Here is a 20,649-nt window from a genome sequence, read left to right as displayed (position 1 = left end):
AAAGACCTAGCCTTAAGGGGTCGGTATAAACCAAGTAAAGCGATTGTCGGTGATACAGCGTGACAAAATATCTGTTGATTAAAGGGTTAAAAGACTCGACTTCATGCAGTGATGCGCAGCCATATCAGCGTATGACTTCAGAGTTCCAGCTGTCGCGGGACTTTGATGATCCGCATGCAGATGACGCTACGAGAAGCCTGCGTCAAACAGCCAATCAGAATAGTTGTGTGTGTCACGTAATTTACTAGAATCTCCGCATCAATTTCCCCAGAAGCGAGTCGAGTGAAATGGATCAGATGACAAGACGACAGACATTCACTTTATACGGTAAATTACAAATAATTCGTACTTTTTCTATAAGGTGGACCCTTGCGGAAGTTAAATAGATGTAGCTGTTTAAGTAGATACTCTATATAGAAAGTGTTAGTTATGATTTCAGCTCATCTATAAACTTCCGTTTTGGCAGGACACCAGAGGTTTCAACATACTTCAGTTTGTTTTAACATAGATAAAAGCTATAAAACCTGTTGAGTTTTCATTCGTGTTATATGATATACTAATATATATTTATTATTAATTTATTACACATTCAAATTCAACATATAAGTAAATTAATAAAATCATGTTTATGACAGTTGCAATGACAGTAAGCACAGGGAAGTTTCTTTGTTTTCATTTCAGGATACTGATCTGAATACAGATCTAGTCAGACATCAAGTCAGTGAGATATGAATTAGCAGTATGCTGTTTTAAAGTGGCCCAGATAATGTAAATGTAGATTTTTTTTAGCAAAGCTAATTTACTGAAGAATCAATGTGGCACATTATACAGTACTTATTGGTGTCTTAAGTGTTTATTTTGTGTATTAAAATACTTCTTGTATACTATATTCCTGATTATTTAGGCTAAACCAGCTATATATGAACATGTCTACTACTGATTACTACTTATAAATGGTTATTAATAATACTTTATGTGTAAAGCTATTGTATGAGGGTATGGGGGGCATTTAAGTCACAGCCAGGGACTGCTTGGGAAACCGTCTAGGAGGCTATCATTATTTTTGCATTTTTATGTATGGTTTCACTAGTTTGGTTACGAAATCACTTACTAAGTTGTTCTGTAATCCTTAGGAAACTGTTGGGATGGAATTTCGCCGGAACTTCATCAATAAAGTGCTAAGAAAGAAGAAACAACCAATCATGGCATCAGATATATTACAGGGTCTCGAGATACATTTTTACCTACCAGACAAACATCAGATCATTCACCTTGAAAAAAGTTTCACAGCAGAGGAACTGTGTGTTGAAGCTGCCAAAAAACTGGGTAAGTTTGTCTGTAATTTCACAATGAATGTTGTAGAAGAGGTCATTATTGCAGATAATATATATATAAACATTGACTTTAGTGTAGATTTCACATGTAGTGTCACATACAAATAAACAATTTCTCTATTATTACAGGTATATCTCCACTGTGTAGCAGTTTGTTTGCTCTCTATAATGAATATACCAAGATCTGGTATCCACCCAATTACTCCTTTAACATTGACAATTCAACAAGACTAAAGCTGTTCTATCGCATGAGGTGAGGAAAACAGGATTTTGGCTTTACAGTTCATTATTTCAAGAGGATTAACATGACCAGATAATTGGCACTATTAATAAATGAACTTAAGCAACCTGTAGCTTTATGGCGGTCAGGAATAAACATGAAATTTTATGACCATCAGGATACTTTGAGTTTGCCATAAAAAAGCTTTTGGGTCTGATATGGCATTATAATAATAAATACATTTAAATAAATTGTGTCTATCAGGCAGGTGTGCTACAGTAGTGAAGCATTTAAAAAGTTATATGCAGTTTAATGTGTAATATGTTATATATAATCACTATTAACCATCACCTAAAATAATAATAAATAATGATTAGTAACAATCTGTGTTTAAAAAAATGTATAATGTGCAAATTATTTTATAAAGGGATTTATTTCATCAATATTTAATGATATTTGTGTGACAGGTTTTACTTCACAAACTGGCACGGGAACAGTAAGACTTCTCCTCCAGTATTCAGACATACCCTCAAAAATGCAGCAGGATCCACAGGCACAGCTGTTCTGGATGAAGCTTCGCTCAAGTACCTCTACGCACAGGTACAGTGCCATGAATATCACACTATGTTTTTAAAAACTGGATGCTCCTGTATAGATTAGTGACATGGATTGTGTCAGCAGCATGGAAGGTCATGGGTTCGAATCCAGGAAACACACATACTGATAAAAAATGGTATACCTTGTAATGCACTGTAGGTCACTTTGAAATGCATAAATGTAAATATGCATGAAACACTGACAAAACATTATAATGACAGATTTCTTTGTGCAGACATGTAAGCAGTGAGATTCCAGTTTGCATTTCTAAAAAAAAATCTTTTTATAGGGATTTTGTTTAAATTAGACTGTGAAAGTGTTTTTTACACGTTACAGGGTCAGCATGACTTTCAGAGTGGTCTGGCACCGCTGCGGGAGGCTCAGGATGAGAACGATGCCCAGCAGATAGAGAATGAGTGTTTGGGTATGGCTGTAATGGCCATTTCACATAATGGTATTGAAAGAAATCTCTCCATCTGTGAACTACCCAAAGATTTTGAGTAAGAGCAGCTTTCAAGTCATTTTTTTTTTGTTTATAAAATGTTAAAGGGATAGTTTACCCAAAAATTTGATTTTGTCATCATTAACTCACTCTCATGTAGGGATGGGCGATATGGCCTAAAATCCATGTGGCGATATACATTGCTGCCTCTTGCGGTAGCGATATGTATTGCGGTATATACATTTTAATAGACTCGTTTCAGAACTGGTTATATAGACTCTTAGAAAAGCCAAACTGTTAAATGTATTTTTTTACACAATTAAACCAGTATGGCCCTGGTAATTGTCAATCCGTCGCGGGCTCGGAGTACTTTTTGAAAATAACTGTTGGATTGAGGTTTGGACCAGTTCCTGTTTTTTCTGTCCTGCGTTCTTCGTACTGGATTTTGCGGTCTGCTGCATTGCTTGGCAATGCTGGTATTCAACTGCATGCTTGGTTTTTAGGTGGTAAAACAGATTAGTGGTGTTACCTCTCTTCGCTGGAACTTTTGTCCGACACACTCTACAGCAGGGGTGTCCAGACTTTTTTGTTTGGAAATCTACTTTTAAAATAATAAAGCCAAAAAGATCTACCTACTAAAAAACACAGTTCATTATTTTTATAACACTTTAAATGCTTATTGGACTATTCTGCATATATCTCTACATTGAATTTAGGGCTGTCACCATTACTCTATTCTTTTTGAGGAGTTTAAAAAAAAACATCCTTGAGTACATGTCGAGCGGAGATGCGGTTTACTGAAACAAACTAGAAAATGACAACAGTATCAAAAGCATACAACTCATCCTGGTCAATTTTGGAAGTTAGACGACTGAGCCGCAGCAGCCTGGCATAAGATTTATAAAAACACATTTGAGAAGAAAGGCGCAGCAACTTAAAAAGACTTGCGTGTTTCACAATTACTCCATAATGCCAATTTCGCTCGTGAAGCAGCATTGCCTTGGAGATCGACTGGTCAGTCGAGATCGACTTATTGGACACCCCTGCTCTACAGAGTATATTTTCCTGCTGCTTGTTGGATGGCTTAAATCCAAACCATGTCCAAATACCAGATGTTGCACCGGTCTTTTTCACAAACTCCTCTGTTTCGCTGACGCTTTCAGCCATGTTTATTCAAAATGACAAATATGATGATGCATAGCAGCCGGCTGCAGCTCGTGGCTCTAAATTTGGCGGGTAATGAATTATTTGTTCTGATGAACACGAAGGAAGATATTTTGAGGAATGTTTGTAACCAAACCGATCATGAGCCCCATTCACTTCCATAGTAGGAAAAAATAATATTATGGAAGTGAATGTGGCTTAGGAACGGTTTGGTTACCAAGATTCCTCAAAATATCTTCCTTCGTGTTTATCAGAACAAATAAATGAATACAGGATTGTAACAACATGAGAGAGAGTAAATTATGAGAACATTTTGGGTGAACTTTACATTAAGGACTGTTACAAACTCACTTTTTCATGTCAATGTTTTATGTTGGGTTTACTTACGATGATCAGGCTTCTGGCTGTAGTTAAAGGTCCTGTTCTTTCTGTGTTTTTGAAGCTTTGATTGTGTTTACAGTGCGCATTATAACATGTGTTCATGTTTCATGTCTAAAAAGACACGGTATTTTTCAAACAATTTACTTATCTGTATAGCGCTGTTTTCACTGTCTTATAACTGTGTCTTTTATAGACACTGAAACTTGTCTATAAAACGGGCTGATATCTTCCTTGTTCTATGAAGTCACTTCTTCAGAAATACGTAACGAGTTCTGATTGTGTAGTTTGTTTAGTGTGTTGTGATTCGACAGCAGCTTAGCTTAGCAGAGGCGTTTGAGCTTAGCTGGCGACTGACGTATTCCTGTGGGCGGAGTTTAGTCAAAAACTCTTATATTGACGTCATTCAACCGGGAAGTAGAGGGCTGTAGTCCAAACCGGCCGTTCGCTGTAGGCTTTGAAAGGGAAATTCTGTTAAAGAAAATTTATCACCTGGCACTGAACTTTGAGCTTTATCATTTAACAGGTATTATTTATGGTCTAACAGCATCATTACACACCAACTAAAAGTGTGAAAAATTAGATAAGGAAGAACGTGACCTTTGAAGACAAACATTTCAATATACGCATATACATGTATATAACATTTGATTTTGTATGTAAATAATATATTTGTATATAAAATTATATCCAGGTACCTTGTCTTTCAGGTACAAGAACTACATTCCCAGGACTCTGTACCAGTCCATACGCGAGAGGAACATTTTCACACGCTTGCGCATCAACAACGTCTTCAAAGTATTCCTGAAGAAATTTAACATAAACACAGTTAAAGGCAGCAATATCTGTCCGTATGACTTGGAGATCAAATATATATCCACTCTAGAGACTTTAACAAAGCACTTTGGTCAGGAGGTGTTTCAGCCCTCCTCACTGGTCATATATGAGAATGAGGAAATGCTCACAGATTCCAGCTGTGAGGCCGGTGTTCACAGTGAGATCCTGGTGTCTGGAACAACAGGCATTCATTGGCGCAAAATCTTCACTGAGGTATGAAGACTTCAGATGCAGAACAACAACATGGATCATTTCTATTATTATTGCATTTTTTGCCATTGAAAAGCTATCAAATGGTCTTGGCAGAGAGATGCATGTTTAAGGAAGTCAGCACCCTTTTTTGTTATACACTATTTTATTTGTAGGATTATTCATAAAAAGATTATTCATATTACAAGATAATGTAAACTAAATAACTGCACCTCAGTGTTAAAGGATTAGTAAATTTTCTTTAAAAAAATCCAGACAATTCACCCACCACCACGCCATCCAAAATGTTGATGTCCTTCACTGTTCAGTCGAGAAGAAATTATGTTTTTTGAGGAAAACATTCCAGGATTTTTTTCAATTTAATAGACTTTAATGGACCCCAACAAGTAACAGTTTTAATGCAGTCTAAAATTGCAGTTTCAACGGAGTTTCAAAGGACTCTAAACAATCCCAAACGAGGCATAAGGGTCTTATCTAGTGAAACAATTGTCATTTTTGACAAGAAAGGTAAAAAATATGCACTTTTAAACCACAACTTCTCGTCTATCTCCGGTCCTGTGACGCACCAGCGCTACCTCACGCAAAAGGTCATCACGTCAAGAGGTCACGGATGTTTACAAGTGTGGAGAAAGAGGACCGTTCTGAAGTTGTTGTATGTCGAATGATACTAATTAATGTCTTTGTGTCAGTTTATTGTTTTCAAATGGTCCGCAAATGTGCGTTTCATGTAACACGTGACCTTGCCACGGCATTACGCAATTACAGGACTGGAGATAGATGAGAAGTTGTGGTTTAAAAGTGCATATTTTTTATTTTTCTTGTTAAAGATGACAATCGTTTCACTAGATAAGACCCTTATGCCTCATTTGGGATTGTTTAGAGTCCTATGAAACTCTGTTGAAACTGCAATTCTAAACTGCATTAAAACTGTTAAGTGTTGGGGTCCATTAAAGTCCATTAAAATAAAAAAAAATCCTGGAATGTTTTCCTCAAAAAACATAATTTCTTCTCGACTGAACAAAGAAAGACATCAACATTTTGGATGACATGGTGGTGAATAAAATATCTGGATTTTTTTAAGAAAATGGACTAATCCTTTTAAGGCTGAAATATAGTAAATATAACTACTTTGCAACGCTGTGTATTCGACAGTGTGCGTACATCCGCATACACGTAAAAACATACTATACTCCGGGCTTTATGGTGTTGCGGGTGGTTTCTAGATTATTGTTATGTGGTTTGTAAGTAGGATGCTATGAGGTTACCATTGTTTAGGGCAATTTTTGGTGTCTAGACCATATCCCTACCCCAATTACATGTGTGGTTACCACAGACAGTCCCAGACAGACACACTCGTATTAGCAATAATCAGCAAAACTTGCTTTAGTGTGTTTGATGACCATCTTTCACATATTTGTTTTCAAGGTGTTTTCAGATCAGTGGAAGTATAAATCAAAAAAAGGTCAAAAAGACACCAATAAACTGAGTAAAGAACCATCCAGTGATGCAGAAGTGGACAGATGGACACTTTTCTCAGACTTTCATGAGATAACACACATTGTCATCAAATCCTCTGTGGTCACAGTTTACAGACAGGATGACAGAAAGATGGTGAGATTTGTTGTGAAATTACAAAATACCAGTTTCGGTTTGTGTCACTGTAAACGCTATTCTGTTCTCTTGATTTTTTTCAGGAACTACACTTAGCTTCCCACGAGGAGGCTTTGTCTTTTGCCAGTCTTGTAGATGGATACTTCAGGCTGAGAGTAGATGCACATCATTTTCTGTGCAGGGACGTGGCACCAGTCTCATTGGAAATGAATGTTCAAGAGGGCTGCCATGGACCAATAAAGTTAGTGCGTTCTCAGCATGGTTTATTAAATATAGTGAATTAAATGACAGAGAAGAATGTCATGAAATGATTGAATTTTGTTTCCTCAGTTCTGAATATACAATCCACAAGCTTAAACAGGAAGGTTATGAAGAGGGAATGTACCTGCTACGCTGGAGTGGTCAAGACTATGATCATATTCTCATGACGGTCATATGCAAAGAGGTACAAATATACTTTAGATGGTGGTCTAAAAATGTATCTAGTTCTAGTTCTTTTTATTATTACTTAAGCTATACAGTATATTAAAACAATACATTTTTGGGACTGTATGTATAATGGATAACTAAATTACTGAATCAAATTATAATCAAATAATAACAATGTATCTCAAAAGGATTGCCATGGCGGCATTACCAAAGCCTTCAAGAACTTTCAGATTGAAGTGAGCGCAAGGGGCTTCCACTTGACCGGGACAAATGTAGAGAAGCCCACTTTGAGAGAGCTGACGGACCACCTGTCAGGACAGTGTCTCACAACAGAACACACCAGCCTGAAACTTACACGCGGATGCCCACCCCAACCGAGAGGTACTGGATTTAGAGATTACCATTAGCACTCAGATGCTGAGCTTGGCACAACGCTTTTTGGTTTTGGCTCAATCATTTAAAAAATACTTGAGTTTGATTAATTATATTTTTACACAAGCAACACACACATCTCTGCTACAAATGAACATTTGAAGTTTGTTTCTAGTACGTACCATTCTTGGACAATTACACCAAATGTTACAACTTACCCCTTAGGTGGGGATAATTGTAGCTCTTGCTAAAAATTAAGTTTGCAGGCAAATATTTGAATACTATTTTGTTTAATACTTAAAGTGGATATTGTTTATATATCTGTCTATAATAAACAGGTATCCACACTGTATTCATTCATCCAGCCCTTTTCTAACAATAATTCAATTATAAATGGATACAAATGTCTAAATATGTGAGATTATGACAAAGCATTTTTTATATGTGACCCAGTTTGTAATAATCATACTAAAGTCTCAAAATCAAATTTTGAGATAATGAGCATCAAAGTCTGATTTTATCCATTCATTTCATTATGATTTCAATCTTTGACGTGACCTTATTCAATCAATATTAAAGATATGAACAAAAATAAATTTGACACACGATTTTTGATAAGACAGGCACATTTATTTTGTTGGCAACCAGCAATCATTCCCGTGTAGCCTATTTTAAAAAAAATGGCAAGAATTACGCTAACGTTAGCGGTTTTCATATCTTATATTATATTTCATATATTTTCAAGTGCTGAGGGGTTAGTTGTAACACAGTGTTACAATTAACCCCGCTGGGTGAAAATATTTTCAAGCCTACCAAAAAAGTTGCTTAGAGCTGCAGATGATGAAAAAATGTACTTACATGCCACCAAAACACTCTTTCATCAATAACTCTAAGGAAAAACATAATAAATTTCCGATAATTTGCGGGAGATCGTTTTTTGGGAGTGTGAAAAAAATACAGGAAAATCGAAACGCTCAACCTTGTGCAACAATGTAAACAGTCCGTGTTACAACTAACCCTGCGTTAGTTTTTGCCCGCGCATCTCTACTCTTAAATAAAAAAATAGTAAAAAACTATTTGAGAGAGGTTTCAGTGGCGACCGGTGACTTCCCTTCCGAGGGGCACAAATTCAAAATATGTTTTCAGAATGTCATGCATGTGGCTCGTCATGTCAAAATATGTGTTCAGCTCGTCATGTCAAAATATGTGTTCAGAGTGTTGTGCGTGTGGCTCGTCATGTCAAAATATGTGTTCAGCTCGTCATGTCAAAATATGTGTTCAGAGTGTCGTGCATGTGGCTCGTCATGTCAAAATACAGTGGGGCAAAAAAGTATTTAGTCAGCTACCAATTGTTCAAGTTCTCACACTTAAAAAGATGAGAGAGGCCTGTAATTTTTGTCAAAGGTACACGTCAACTATGAGAGACAAAATGAGAAAAAAAATCCAGAAAATCACATTGTCTGATTTTTTAAGAATTTATTTGTAAATTATGGTGAAAAATAAGTATTTGGTCAATAACAAAAGTTTATGTCAATACTTTGTTATATACCCTTTGTTGGCAATGACAGAGATCAAACGTTTTCTGTAAGTCTCCACAAGGTTTTTACATATTGTTGCTGGTAGTTTGGCCCATTCCTCCATGCAGATCTCCTCTAGAGCAGTGATGTTTTGGGGCTGTCGCTGGGCAACACGGAATTTCAACTCCCTCCAAAGATTTTCTATGGGGTTGAGATCTGGAGACTGGCTAGGCCACTCCAGGACCTTGAAATTATTCTTACGAAACCACTCCTTCTTTGCCCGGGCGGTATGTTTGGGATCACTGCCATACTGAAAGATCCAGCCACGTTTCATCTTCAATGCCCTTGCTGACGAAAGGAGGTTTTGAGTCAAAATCTCACGATACATGGCCCCATTCATTCTTTCCTTAACTGGGATCAGTTGTCCTGGTCCCTTTGCGAAAAAACAGACCCAAAGCATGAGGTTTCCACCCCCATGCTTCACAGTAGGTATGGTGTTCTTTGAATGCAACTCAGCATCTTTCTCCTCCAAACACAAGAAGTTGAGTTTCTACCTAAAAGTTATGTTTTGGTTTCATCTGACCATATGACATTCTCCCACTCTTCTTCTGGATCATCCAAATGCTCTCTAGCAAACTTCAGACGGGTCCGAACATGTACTGGCTTAAGCAGGTGGACACATCTGGCACTGCAGGAATTGAGTCCCTGGCTGCATAGTGTGTTACTGATGGTAGCCTTTGTTACTTTGGTCCCAGCTCTCTGCAGGTCATTCACTAGGTTCCCCCATGTGGTTCTGGGATTTTTGCTCACCATTCTGGTGATAATTTTTACCCTACGGGATGAGATCTTGCGTGGAGCCCCAGATCGAGGGACATTATCAGTGTTCTTGTATGTCTTTCATTTTCTAATAATTGCTCTCACAGTTGATTTCTTCACACCAAGCTGCTTACCTATTGCAGATTCAGTCTTCCCAGCCTGGTGCAGGTCTACAATTTTGTTTCTGGTGTCCTTTGACAGCTCTTTGGTCTTGGCCATAGTTGAGTTTGCATTCTGACTGTTTTAGGTTGTGGACAGGTGTCTTTTATACTGCTAACAAGTTCAAACAGGTGCCATTAATACAGGTAACAAGTGGAGGACAGAGGATCCTCTTAAAGAAGAAGTTACAGGTCTGTGAGAGAAAGAAATCTTGCTTTTTTGTTATTGACCAAATACTTATTTTCCACCATAAATTGCAAATAAATTCTTAAAAAATCAGACAATGTGATTTTCTGGATTTTTTTCCTCATTTTGTCTATCATAGTTGAAGTGTACCTATGATGAAAATTACAGGCCTCTCTCATCTTTTTAAGTGGGAGAACTTGCACAATTGGTGGTTGACTAAATACTTTTTTGCCCCACTGTATGTGTTCAGAGTGTCGTGCGTGTGGCTCGTCATGTCAAAATATGTGTTCAGTGTGTCGTGCGTGTGGCTCGTCATGTCAAAATATGTGTTCAGAGTGTCATGCGTGTGCCTCGTCATGTCAAAATATGTGTTCAGTGTGTCGTGCGTGTGGCTCGTCATGTCAAAATATGTGTTCAGTGTGTCGTGCGTGTGGCTCGTCATGTCAAAATATGTGTTCAGTGTGTCGTGCGTGTGGCTCGTCATGTCAAAATATGTGTTCAGTGTGTCTTGCGTGTGGCTCGTCATGTCAAAATATGTGTTCAGAGTGTCTTGCGTGTGGCTCGTCATGTCAAAATATGTGTTCAGTGTGTCGTGCGTGTGCCTCGTCATGTCAAAATATGTGTTCAGTGTGTCGTGCTTGTGGCTTGTCATGTAAAAATATGTGTTCAGAGTGTCGTGCGTGTGGCTGGTCATGTCAAAATATGTGTTCAGTGTGTCGTGCGTGTGGCTCGTCATGTCAAAATATGTGTTCAGAGTGTTGTGCGTGTGGCTCGTCATGCCAAAATATGTTTTCAGTGTGTCGTGCGTGTGGCTCGTCATGTCAAAATATGTGTTCAGAGTGTCGTGCGTGTGGCTCGTCATGTCAAAATATGTGTTCAGAGTGTCATGTTTTTAATTTTTTTATTTGTCCAACTCAGAGGCTTATAGCTGGTATATTAACATAGTAACTGTTGGATCCTGTGGTCTAGACCAGGTGTTTTCAAACTGGGGTCCCCAAAAGGTTCTAAGGGGTGCCCAGACGTATGTTGGGGTCCCTGACATCCTAGCGTTTGAAAACCCCTGGTGTAGACTAATTCATCAGAATACATTTTTAGCCAAAAATGAGAAGATTGTAAACAAAGGCCTAGTGTGCGTGTGTGAACCCCTTACCAGAATGGTCAAATGCAATCACAGGACCAAAATGAATGAAAAAATTTGCTTTTGTATGTCTAAAATTACATTTTTTCTTTTCCAGAGCTGTCAAATCTCATCATGACAACCAGTCAGGTCTCCGTATCACCACCTTCTTTCTTCAACAATCTCGTCTTCCATAGGATTCTCAAAGAGGACATCGTTCAGGTTTGAAAACTGTGTGCTCATTTGCATGATCAAAGTTAAACCTGTTCGGTTGCCTACTGGTAAACCAGCACATTTCCTTATAGTTCATAGTTTTTTCCTGGTACTGTACATCCATAACTAATACAACGAGACCAATTTTATTTACATTATAGAACAGAAAGATTGATGCATTATTGATGCTGATGTTTGTAATACAGGAGACACACCTGGGCCAGGGCACTCGTACTAACATCTATGCTGGAAAACTAAAGTTAAAGAATGATGATGAAGGGTTTTCAGATTACGAGGAAGTCGATGTGGTTCTGAAGGTGCTGGGGGCAGGACACAAAGACATTTCTGTGAGTGACAGCTCCACTTATATTACACCAGTACATGACTGTATACATGTCACAGCTGTCATAAATACTGCTTTACGTCTTTTTAGGCCTTTCTTGACACAGTGAGCGCAATGCGACAGATATCCCACAAACACATGGTTCTAATGTATGGAATATGCATGAACAGCATGGACAGTAAGTGTGCGCTTCACCAAAAATACTTTTTTACATATCAGAATATTTAGTTAAATATTTCTATTTATGATAGTTTGTAAGTAGAAACAGAGATTCAGAGTTTTAGGGTGAGAACATTTTCATTTTTGACAAACCTGTAAAAGGTGCTGAAGTTATCATTACTCATGTTTTGTTTTCTTAAGTTATAATGGTGGAAGAGTTCATTCAGCACGGCCCTTTGGATCTGTTTATGAGAAATCATCGCTCGGACCTCACACCCTACTGGAAATTTCAAGTTGCAGAGCAACTTGCCAGTGTCTTAAGTTATTTGGTAAGACATTTAAGGTTGAATGCCACCTTTTTTTTAACTTCACATTTCTTTTTCATGAAGGTTTTCTATGAAGATGGGATTCAACTTAACTGTTACTGAATATATAACTGCATTTATTTCTTTAAAAAAACTGTAAATTTTTTATAAGTGTGGCTTTTGAAGGTCCGCTATAGATACAAATCCCAAAGATGTTTGTGTATATTAACATATGTGCTGTTACTGTCTTATTATTTGATATTCAGGAGGACAAAAAGCTCACACATGGCTATGTCTGCGCCAAAAATGTTCTGTTGAAGCGGGATGGTCTGGAAGAACAGGGAGGTCCCTACATTAAACTAAGTGATCCTGGAGTGCCAATCACTGTGCTCAACAGAGCAGGTAAACACATATACACTCGCCTGTTATCAGCTATAGCTGGACTTTAAAGGAAAAATGTTCTTACCTCAACTTAGATGAATTAATACATACCTATCTTTATTCAATGCGTGCAGTTAATCTTTATACAGCGCATGTGAATGTGTTAGCATTTAGCCTAGCCCCATTCATTCCTAAGGGTCCAAACAAGGATGAATTTAGAAGCCACCAAACACTTCCTTGTTTTCCCTATTTAAAGACTGTTACATGAGGAGTTACACGAGTAAGTATGGTGGCACAAAACGTTGCGATTTTTAAAGCGGATAAAAAATGAGAACTATATTATATGGCAGAAGAACACTTCCGTGCAGTCACAGCTTAAGGGCGTTGTTAAGTGTTTTGCAATGCAAGAACTGTAGTTTGCCAATCAGGATCTGCTGGATTTTTAAAATGACATCATGACATAAACACAATACATTTGATATTTTTAGAGTGTATTACTAAATTCAATGTGCATTTAATGCATTGAATTTTCCCATTGAAGTGTAATGATAAATTCAATGCTTTTTGCACCCCTTCTTATAATGTTGAATAAAGGTGAATTTATAATACGGTTTTTCACTACTTACACTCATGTTTTGGGGATAGAGTGTATTGACAGGATCCCCTGGATTGCCCCGGAGTGTGTTAACAACACCAAATCACTGAGCATTGCAGCAGACAAATGGGGCTTTGGAACCACACTATGGGAGATCTGCTACAATGGAGAGCTGCCACTGCGTGACAAGAAACTATCAGAGGTGATTGACTCTTTTGGATCAACTACTGCAGTGTTTCTCAACCTTGGTCCTCAAGGACCCCCTTCCAGAATGTTTTAGATGTCTCCTTAATTAACACACCTGATTTAAATTATTAGCTTGATAGGGAGACATTCTGGAAGGAGGCTGATGAGTTGGTTCAGGGGTTTTAAATAAGGGGACATCTAAAACTTTTTGGAAGGGGGTCCTTGAGGACCAGGGTTGAGAAACTCTGAACTACTGAATAGAACAAAATGAGAAACCAGTTTCCATTTCTGCTCTGCTATGTTGTTTATTAAAATTTAAAACCGTAAATTTAAATGGAATTTTAATAAAATGCTCTTTTGTGTGTGTTTAGAAAGAGAGATTTTACGAGGTACGGGGCATACTGGTCACTCCTAGCATCAGTGAACTGGCAGATTTAATCTCTCAGTGTATGAACTATGACCCCATGAAGAGACCGTTCTTCAGAGCCATAGTGAGAGAGCTCGACCGCATTAAAGAACAGCGCGAGCAGGGTGTGTAATACTACTTTTAACTTTAACTGTTATTCATTTAGCTAAAAAATGTGACTTTTATTATTTGTTTGACCATTAAAGGGAAACACCACCTTTTTAAATATATTACTATGTTCTTACCTCAACTTAAATGAATTAATACAAACCTATCTTTTTTCAATGCGTGCACTTAATCTTTGTACAGCACGTTGTGAATGTGTAAGCATTTAGCCTAGCCCCATTTATTCCTTAGGATCCAAACAGGAATGGATTTAGAAGCCACCAAACACTTTCATGGTTTTCCTATTTAAAGACTGCTGCAAGATTTCTTGCGGATGCAATGTATACGTAGTTTGCCAAATATTTACGATTTACTACTCGCGGATGTCCATTTAACACAATTCTTTACATTTGACCAACAGAGCCTACAGAACCGATTATATCTGGAGTAATTCCTCCACAGGAGACTGATCCTGCAGATTTCAAGAGAAGATTCCTCAAGAAAATCCGAAAACTTGGAGAGTTACTGGTGCAGCGATCGTCACAAACTGTATAAATGCTGCAGTGTAGATGGCCTAAAACACTTCAAACCGATGCTTAAATTTTACGCAGGGTAACTTTGGAATGGTGGAGCTGTGTCTGTATGATCCTAATGGAGATCAGACGGGTGAGCTGGTGGCAGTCAAATCCCTGAAATCAGAGAATGAGAACAGCAATCTGAGGCGAGAGATCAACACCATCAGAAACCTGTTCCATCCAAACATTGTCAAATACAAAGGCATCTGCAGTGAAGAGGGTGAGTCGTAAACGCACACTTAGGGGGCGTTTACACCAAGGCGTTTTCGTCTGTGGCCAGTATATGTTTTTAGTAGTTTCCAATGAAAGCGCCACGTTTTTTCAAAACTGGCAGCAGCTGGCAGGATTTTTCCCACTTAGCGAAGAGCACCCAGAGTTAAAAATGGTTAAACTTTGGCTGAAATGCTCAGCTCGTCAATGTCACTTTTTAATCAACCGCCCAATCACAGTGAAGGAGAGGTGGGACAAATATCACAACAACCAACCGGTGCAGAATCAACCAAAGCGCTTAGCTGGAAAAACACTGGCAAGGGCCCATAGTTGGCGTCCGCCTGGCATTTTCAGATGTGCTTTGGTGTACACACCCCCTTAGTGCAGCCTTCTACTGTAAGATATATATACCACGGTTGTATACACAAAGACACTTATTGCCTACTTAAATGTTTGTCATTCAGGAGGAATGAACATCAAGCTCATTATGGAGTATTTGCCTGCTGGTAGTCTGAAAGATTACCTGCCCCGCAACAAAGCCAGCATCAACCAGAAGCGACTGCTGCTTTATGCTCTCCAAATATGTCAGGTGATATAGTTGATATAACTTTACTTTATTAACCCTCTTATGTTTTTTAATACAATCATCTAAGCTAAAATAAACTGCAGTGTGGCCAGACAGGCATAAAATATATCCTTTCATTTTCTGCTGTTTTTCAGGGGATGGACTACCTGGGATCTCAGAACTACATCCACAGGGACCTGGCAGCAAGAAACGTGTTAGTAGAGAATGAGTCTCAGGTGAAGATCGGAGACTTCGGTCTGACTAAGAGCATCAAAGATGATAAGGACTATTACACTGTGACTGAGGAACAGGACAGCCCTGTGTACTGGTAAAGGGTCATTTATTTCTTCCAAGATTTAATGCTTTATGGCACAAATGTGATGCTCTTTGGTGTTCCATGGCTTTACTTAAAGGATTAGTCAATTTTCTTAAAAAAAATCCAGATAATTTACTCACCACCATGTCATCCAAAATGTTGATGTTTTTCTTTGTTCAGTCGAGGAGAGGTTGTGTTTTTTGAGGAGGGCATTCCAGGATTTTTCTCATTTTAGTGGACTTTAATGGACCCCAACTGGACCTTTAAGGGCTCTGAACAATCCCAGGTGAGGCATAGGGGTCTTGTCTGGCGAAATGATTGTCATTTGGATCACGGCTTGTCGTCTTCCTCCGGTCGTGTGGCGCACCAGCACGACCTCACGTAATTCATCATCACGTCAAGAGGTCACGGATGATGTATGCGAAACTTCACCCCCAGTGTTACAAGTGTGGAGAAAAAGGACCGTTCCGATGTTGTTGTATGTTGAATTATACTACTGTATTTTCCGGACTGCAAGTCGCTCCGGAGTATAAGTCGCATCAGTCGCATCAGTCAAAAAATGCGTCATGAGGAAGAGGAAAAAACAAATATAAGTCGCACTGGACTATAAGTCGCATTTATTTAGAAAATTATTATTCTTTTGGGGGGCATTTTGTTTGTTAAGTGTTTCTCTGTTGTCATGTAAGTTAATGTTTCAGTTAACAGTTTTTTTCAGGGGTAGGCTACAGGAGCAGCATATAGCGCCCTCTCGTGGCTGTAGACAGTAATGTTTTCTTTTGGTTTATGTTAGTCAGTATGAATTAATTGTGACATATAAGTCGCACCTGACTATAAGTCGCAGGACCAGCCAAACTATGAAAAAAAGTGCGACTTATAGTCCGGAAAATACGGTAATTAATGTCTTTGTGTCAGTTTATTGTTTAAAATGGTCCGCAAATGTGCGTTTTATATGTGTGACCTTTGACACGTGACCTTTCGACGTCATTACGCAATTGCGTGGGTTCCTGCTGGCGTGTCGCACGGCCGGAGGAGGACGAGAAGTTGTGGTTTAAAAGTGCATATTTTTATTGCCAAAAATTGCGGTCGTTCCGCTGGATAATACCCTTGTGCCTCGTTTGGGATTGTTTAGAGTCCTTTGAAACTGCAATTTTAAACTGCATTAAAACTGTTAAGTGTTGGGGTTCATTAAAGTTCATTAAAATGTGAAAAATCCCGGAATGCTCTCCCCAAAAAAACACAACTTCCTCCCGACCGAACAAAGAAAGACATCAACATCAGCTTAACACTGATTTTGTGATCTGTGTAGGTACGCTCCTGAATGTCTGATTAATCGAAAGTTCTATAAGGCGTCTGATGTCTGGTCATTTGGGGTGGCGTTATATGAGCTTATGACCTATTGTGACCGCGAGAGCAGCCCTCCTCAGGTAAGAAACATTACTAAAACTCAGTAATGTTTATTGAATACATTAGGTTTAAACATTTCGCTTTTGATTATTTTTGCTGAATCCGTCTTTCTCTCGGACAGATATTTACGCAGATGATTGGCCGCTCTCATGGGCAGATGACCATGGCCAGAATAGTGAAGGCTCTTGAGGAAGGACGCAGGATGCCGTGTCCACCGTCCTGCCCTGATATGGTTAGTTCTGCTGACTGTGTTCGCATAATAAAGTACTAAATTTAACATCTTTACCTAAAGCGAGATTAAATATTAAATATGCTAATTAAGTCCTACATGAAAATGGTTATAGGTTCGATGACACAATTGTTGCTTTAAATAGAATCTGGAGGTACAGACACAAAAACTGTACCACATCGCATTAAAAGAATTGTGGTTTATATGGTGGTGTTTAACAGATGTGCTGTCTCTGATTGCAGGTGTACACTCAGATGCGCAGGTGCTGGAGTTATGCCCCAGAAGAGAGAGTGGACTTCAAGGGTTTGATTAAAGAGTTTGAGTTTCTCCTCTCGAGAGAAAACATCTAGCCTTGTAGATCACTATCCAAAAATAGATTTAGTCATCCTTTACATATAAATGTTATGATATCGCAGATTTGTGGAATATAACATATGTCATTATATAATTTATGCATGTTAATTATATAAAGTTCAATATGTACCATGTTTGACAGCTCAGAACTATAGACTATTGGTCAAAACTTTAGGATCAGATGCGAACTCCTTCAATATAGCATCATACACCCGTTACACACACAGATTATGGAAAATGCGTCCGGGATTTGTTCGGGAATCATTTGGTTTTGGTTAATTCACACTGCCAATGATTTTCCCAGAATCAGTGCATGCATTCACACCCATCCCGTAAAGACATGTTTTTGTTCACAGGCTATGTTTACATGCACAAAATTTTGTCAATCCGACTGAATTTAATGTGATTGAAGGTTACATACACCCTAAACATTGCAATCTGATTAAAATGTTCGTTTACATGTACAAGCGCCAGCTTCGCGTATCAAAACCATCCCAATGGACATTCAAAACTATCCTAAAAGCATCCAAATGACTACTCACAGTCCAAATAACAATAACTAATGAACGAAATCCTTTCATCTTTAACTTGCATGAAAAAAACAACCCGCGGAGACAGTTTAAACAGTAGCCCAAATCTGAACTTGGAAAAAAGCAGAGGACTTGGCAAGGCTACCCAGCGCACAGCATCTTTCGTCGAGTTCACCCTTTATGTCTATCAGGTAATGAAAACACAATTTTCAAAAGGCACAACGCTATTTTATTGCTTTATGTAGCCTAATGTTATGAAAGTACACATGAACGCTGAAGAATGTACAGGATGTGACCCCACTACCTTAGTAATGCGTGTTGCTACTGCATGTTTCTTTGATGAGAATTATGTGATACATAAATATGAGGTAAATATAAGACGTAACCTTGATCACAAATGTTCTGCGCATGTGCGCAATGTATTTATGCATCTGAGTGAAAAAAGACTACGATTCACGCGTTTACATGCGTACTTTTTCCTAATGATCGGATCACAGATTGGTGTACACCACTACTTTCAATACGATCCAAATTTGATCGATCAACCTCAATTGTATTAAGGTGTTTGCATGAAGGCTTTTTAATACGATTGAGCCATCAATACGATTACAAACAGATTATTTGGTTGCATGTAAATGTACCTGCTGAAGTCTCTCTTTCGGCCAATTTTACAGAAATTTTTTAGGATCAAAATGCTGTGTGAATGGGTTTATAGGGTGATGCGTCAAAAAGCTGGTTCAGAAAATGCCAAAAGTACTTTTTTGCAAATCACAGACAGAATTCCCATAACTCAAATTATGTTATTACATAATTTTGATGAGTTTAACATTTTTCTACAATGTGGATAAAATATTAATACAGAAGAAACAAGTGACCCTAAAAATTTGACCAGTAGTATTTTTATAACATGGCATGGCCTGTGGTCCATTATTGCTTTTATAAACTATTGATGACCTGTAAATTCATAAATATTTAAGTTTAGTAGATGGTTAGTAGTCATTGTATTTTAACCGCTGAAACGGTAGATCAACAGCATCCAGGACTGTCTAGTTAAAGCCATGTTTTATAATGAAAGACTATTGCTTTATATATTGAATGCTATTTTCTTTTCAAACCATTTATAATATTTCATCTACCTCTTCTCACGAAAACAAACTGTATTCAATTTAGGTTTACTCCACATTTAACCCTCACTAAAAACAGTATCATGTATCAAGATGAATTATGTAAGTGTAACTCACAGAAGATTCTCAAAGCATGCATATCTGGTACGCTTTACTGAAGTGTTTCAATAACATGCTTGAGCTTCTTCTGCTTTCTCATGAGAGTAATGTTTTCTGCAAAAGTCGAATTCTTTGAGAAATAAAGTATTTTTATATGGTATTTTGCTTAGTAAATTTTACAATCTAATTATTTACTAATGAATAATTTATGTAATTGCATTTTAGTCCATTTTCCGATAAAGAGACATTGTTTGTATAACAGTGAAGTCAAATTACTTTTGACTTTACTTTTTAATGCATAATCCTATAAATGCCTCCAAATACATGTTTGAATTCATACGTCATCCAGATCTTTCATAGAGAGGGAGTGAGTCCATGCCACCAGCTCATCCATTTCTTGCTCCCAGTGTTCCTGTTCATCTGTGTCCTGAGCAGGAATCTGGAGTGACAGCAGTTCTATTAAGAGAAGCATAAAAAAGGTATTTTTGCCACTGTTACCAAGATGAGGTGAAATTTAAATATAAGTAGTGATCTAAAGGTAACATCACCTGGAGCTTTGCATTGCATATAGACCCTTCTCATTTTTTCCACACGAGTTACTTTCCTTTTGGTGTCTTTGTTACTTAGCTTCTGAACAGGACTGTGTATAAAAAGGTTAGAATGACAGACAGTTTCGTTTTTGTAGACACCTATAAATTGTAGTCCGCTAATATTTATTGATTGACATCATGGAACCATTATAGAATATGTTAATGTATTTAAGCAAAACAGTATGAGAGGATCTGTGATGGGACTGGCCACATGCATACTGTATGGCCTGAGATATGCAAGGTTAGGGTCCGTACTCCCTTTGACCAAAAGTGGTGAATAGTATTGAATGGATGGATGGATGGACAAGAGGGTATGTAATATTGAGAAGTCCATACATTTGTATGGAACTAGTTTATGTTTGGGGCTATAATTGGAATCAATTATACATAACTTACTTGTTACAGTTGTTTTCTGATTGAATACGATCACATGCTTCACTGACGGATGACCTGTAAGTGTCTGCAAACCTCTGTGTGTATGCGAGTTCATCAAGGGCAACTGTGAAAAGTACAATAAGGTTGGGTAGACCAATCATTTGTCTGTCTCAAAGTTTGCTAATAAAGCTGTAGC

The 20,649-nt window shown here is 38.0% G+C and overlaps 1 protein-coding gene across 1 annotated transcript; it reads left to right on the top strand.

Moving 5' to 3' along the window:
• Window positions 1-174: 174 nt before the first annotated feature.
• On the top strand, window positions 175-19,648 carry LOC129442698 (tyrosine-protein kinase JAK1). The gene is made up of 24 exons (XM_055202923.2): window positions 175-327; window positions 1,134-1,326; window positions 1,464-1,587; window positions 2,022-2,154; window positions 2,488-2,651; window positions 4,846-5,185; window positions 6,608-6,793; window positions 6,877-7,034; window positions 7,124-7,238; window positions 7,411-7,603; window positions 11,508-11,611; window positions 11,809-11,949; window positions 12,036-12,123; window positions 12,306-12,433; window positions 12,676-12,811; window positions 13,436-13,587; window positions 13,943-14,102; window positions 14,504-14,604; window positions 14,694-14,877; window positions 15,332-15,456; window positions 15,588-15,760; window positions 17,055-17,172; window positions 17,274-17,384; window positions 17,624-19,648. Exons 2-24 carry the CDS (start codon window positions 1,146-1,148, stop codon window positions 17,729-17,731), a joined length of 3,423 nt encoding a protein of 1,140 aa, XP_055058898.1. The 5' UTR covers window positions 175-327; window positions 1,134-1,145; the 3' UTR covers window positions 17,732-19,648.
• Window positions 19,649-20,649: the final 1,001 nt, after the last annotated feature.

Source organism: Misgurnus anguillicaudatus, chromosome 2, assembly GCF_027580225.2.
Source record: "Misgurnus anguillicaudatus chromosome 2, ASM2758022v2, whole genome shotgun sequence".
NCBI classification, from domain to species: Eukaryota; Metazoa; Chordata; class Actinopteri; order Cypriniformes; family Cobitidae; genus Misgurnus; species Misgurnus anguillicaudatus.
Note: the sequence above shows the minus strand (reverse complement) of the source record. Positions and strands in the feature narration are given on the sequence as shown.

Excerpts from the sequence above, each read along its gene's own strand:
- LOC129442698 (XM_055202923.2), top strand. The coding sequence starts at position 1,146 with ATGGAATTTCGCCGGAACTTCATCAATAAAGTGCTAAGAAAGAAGAAA. Across the intron at positions 2,155-2,487 it reads TCAAGTACCTCTACGCACAG|GGTCAGCATGACTTTCAGAG; the intron begins GTACAGTGCCAT and ends TACACGTTACAG. Across the intron at positions 2,652-4,845 it reads GAACTACCCAAAGATTTTGA|GTACAAGAACTACATTCCCA; the intron begins GTAAGAGCAGCT and ends CTTGTCTTTCAG.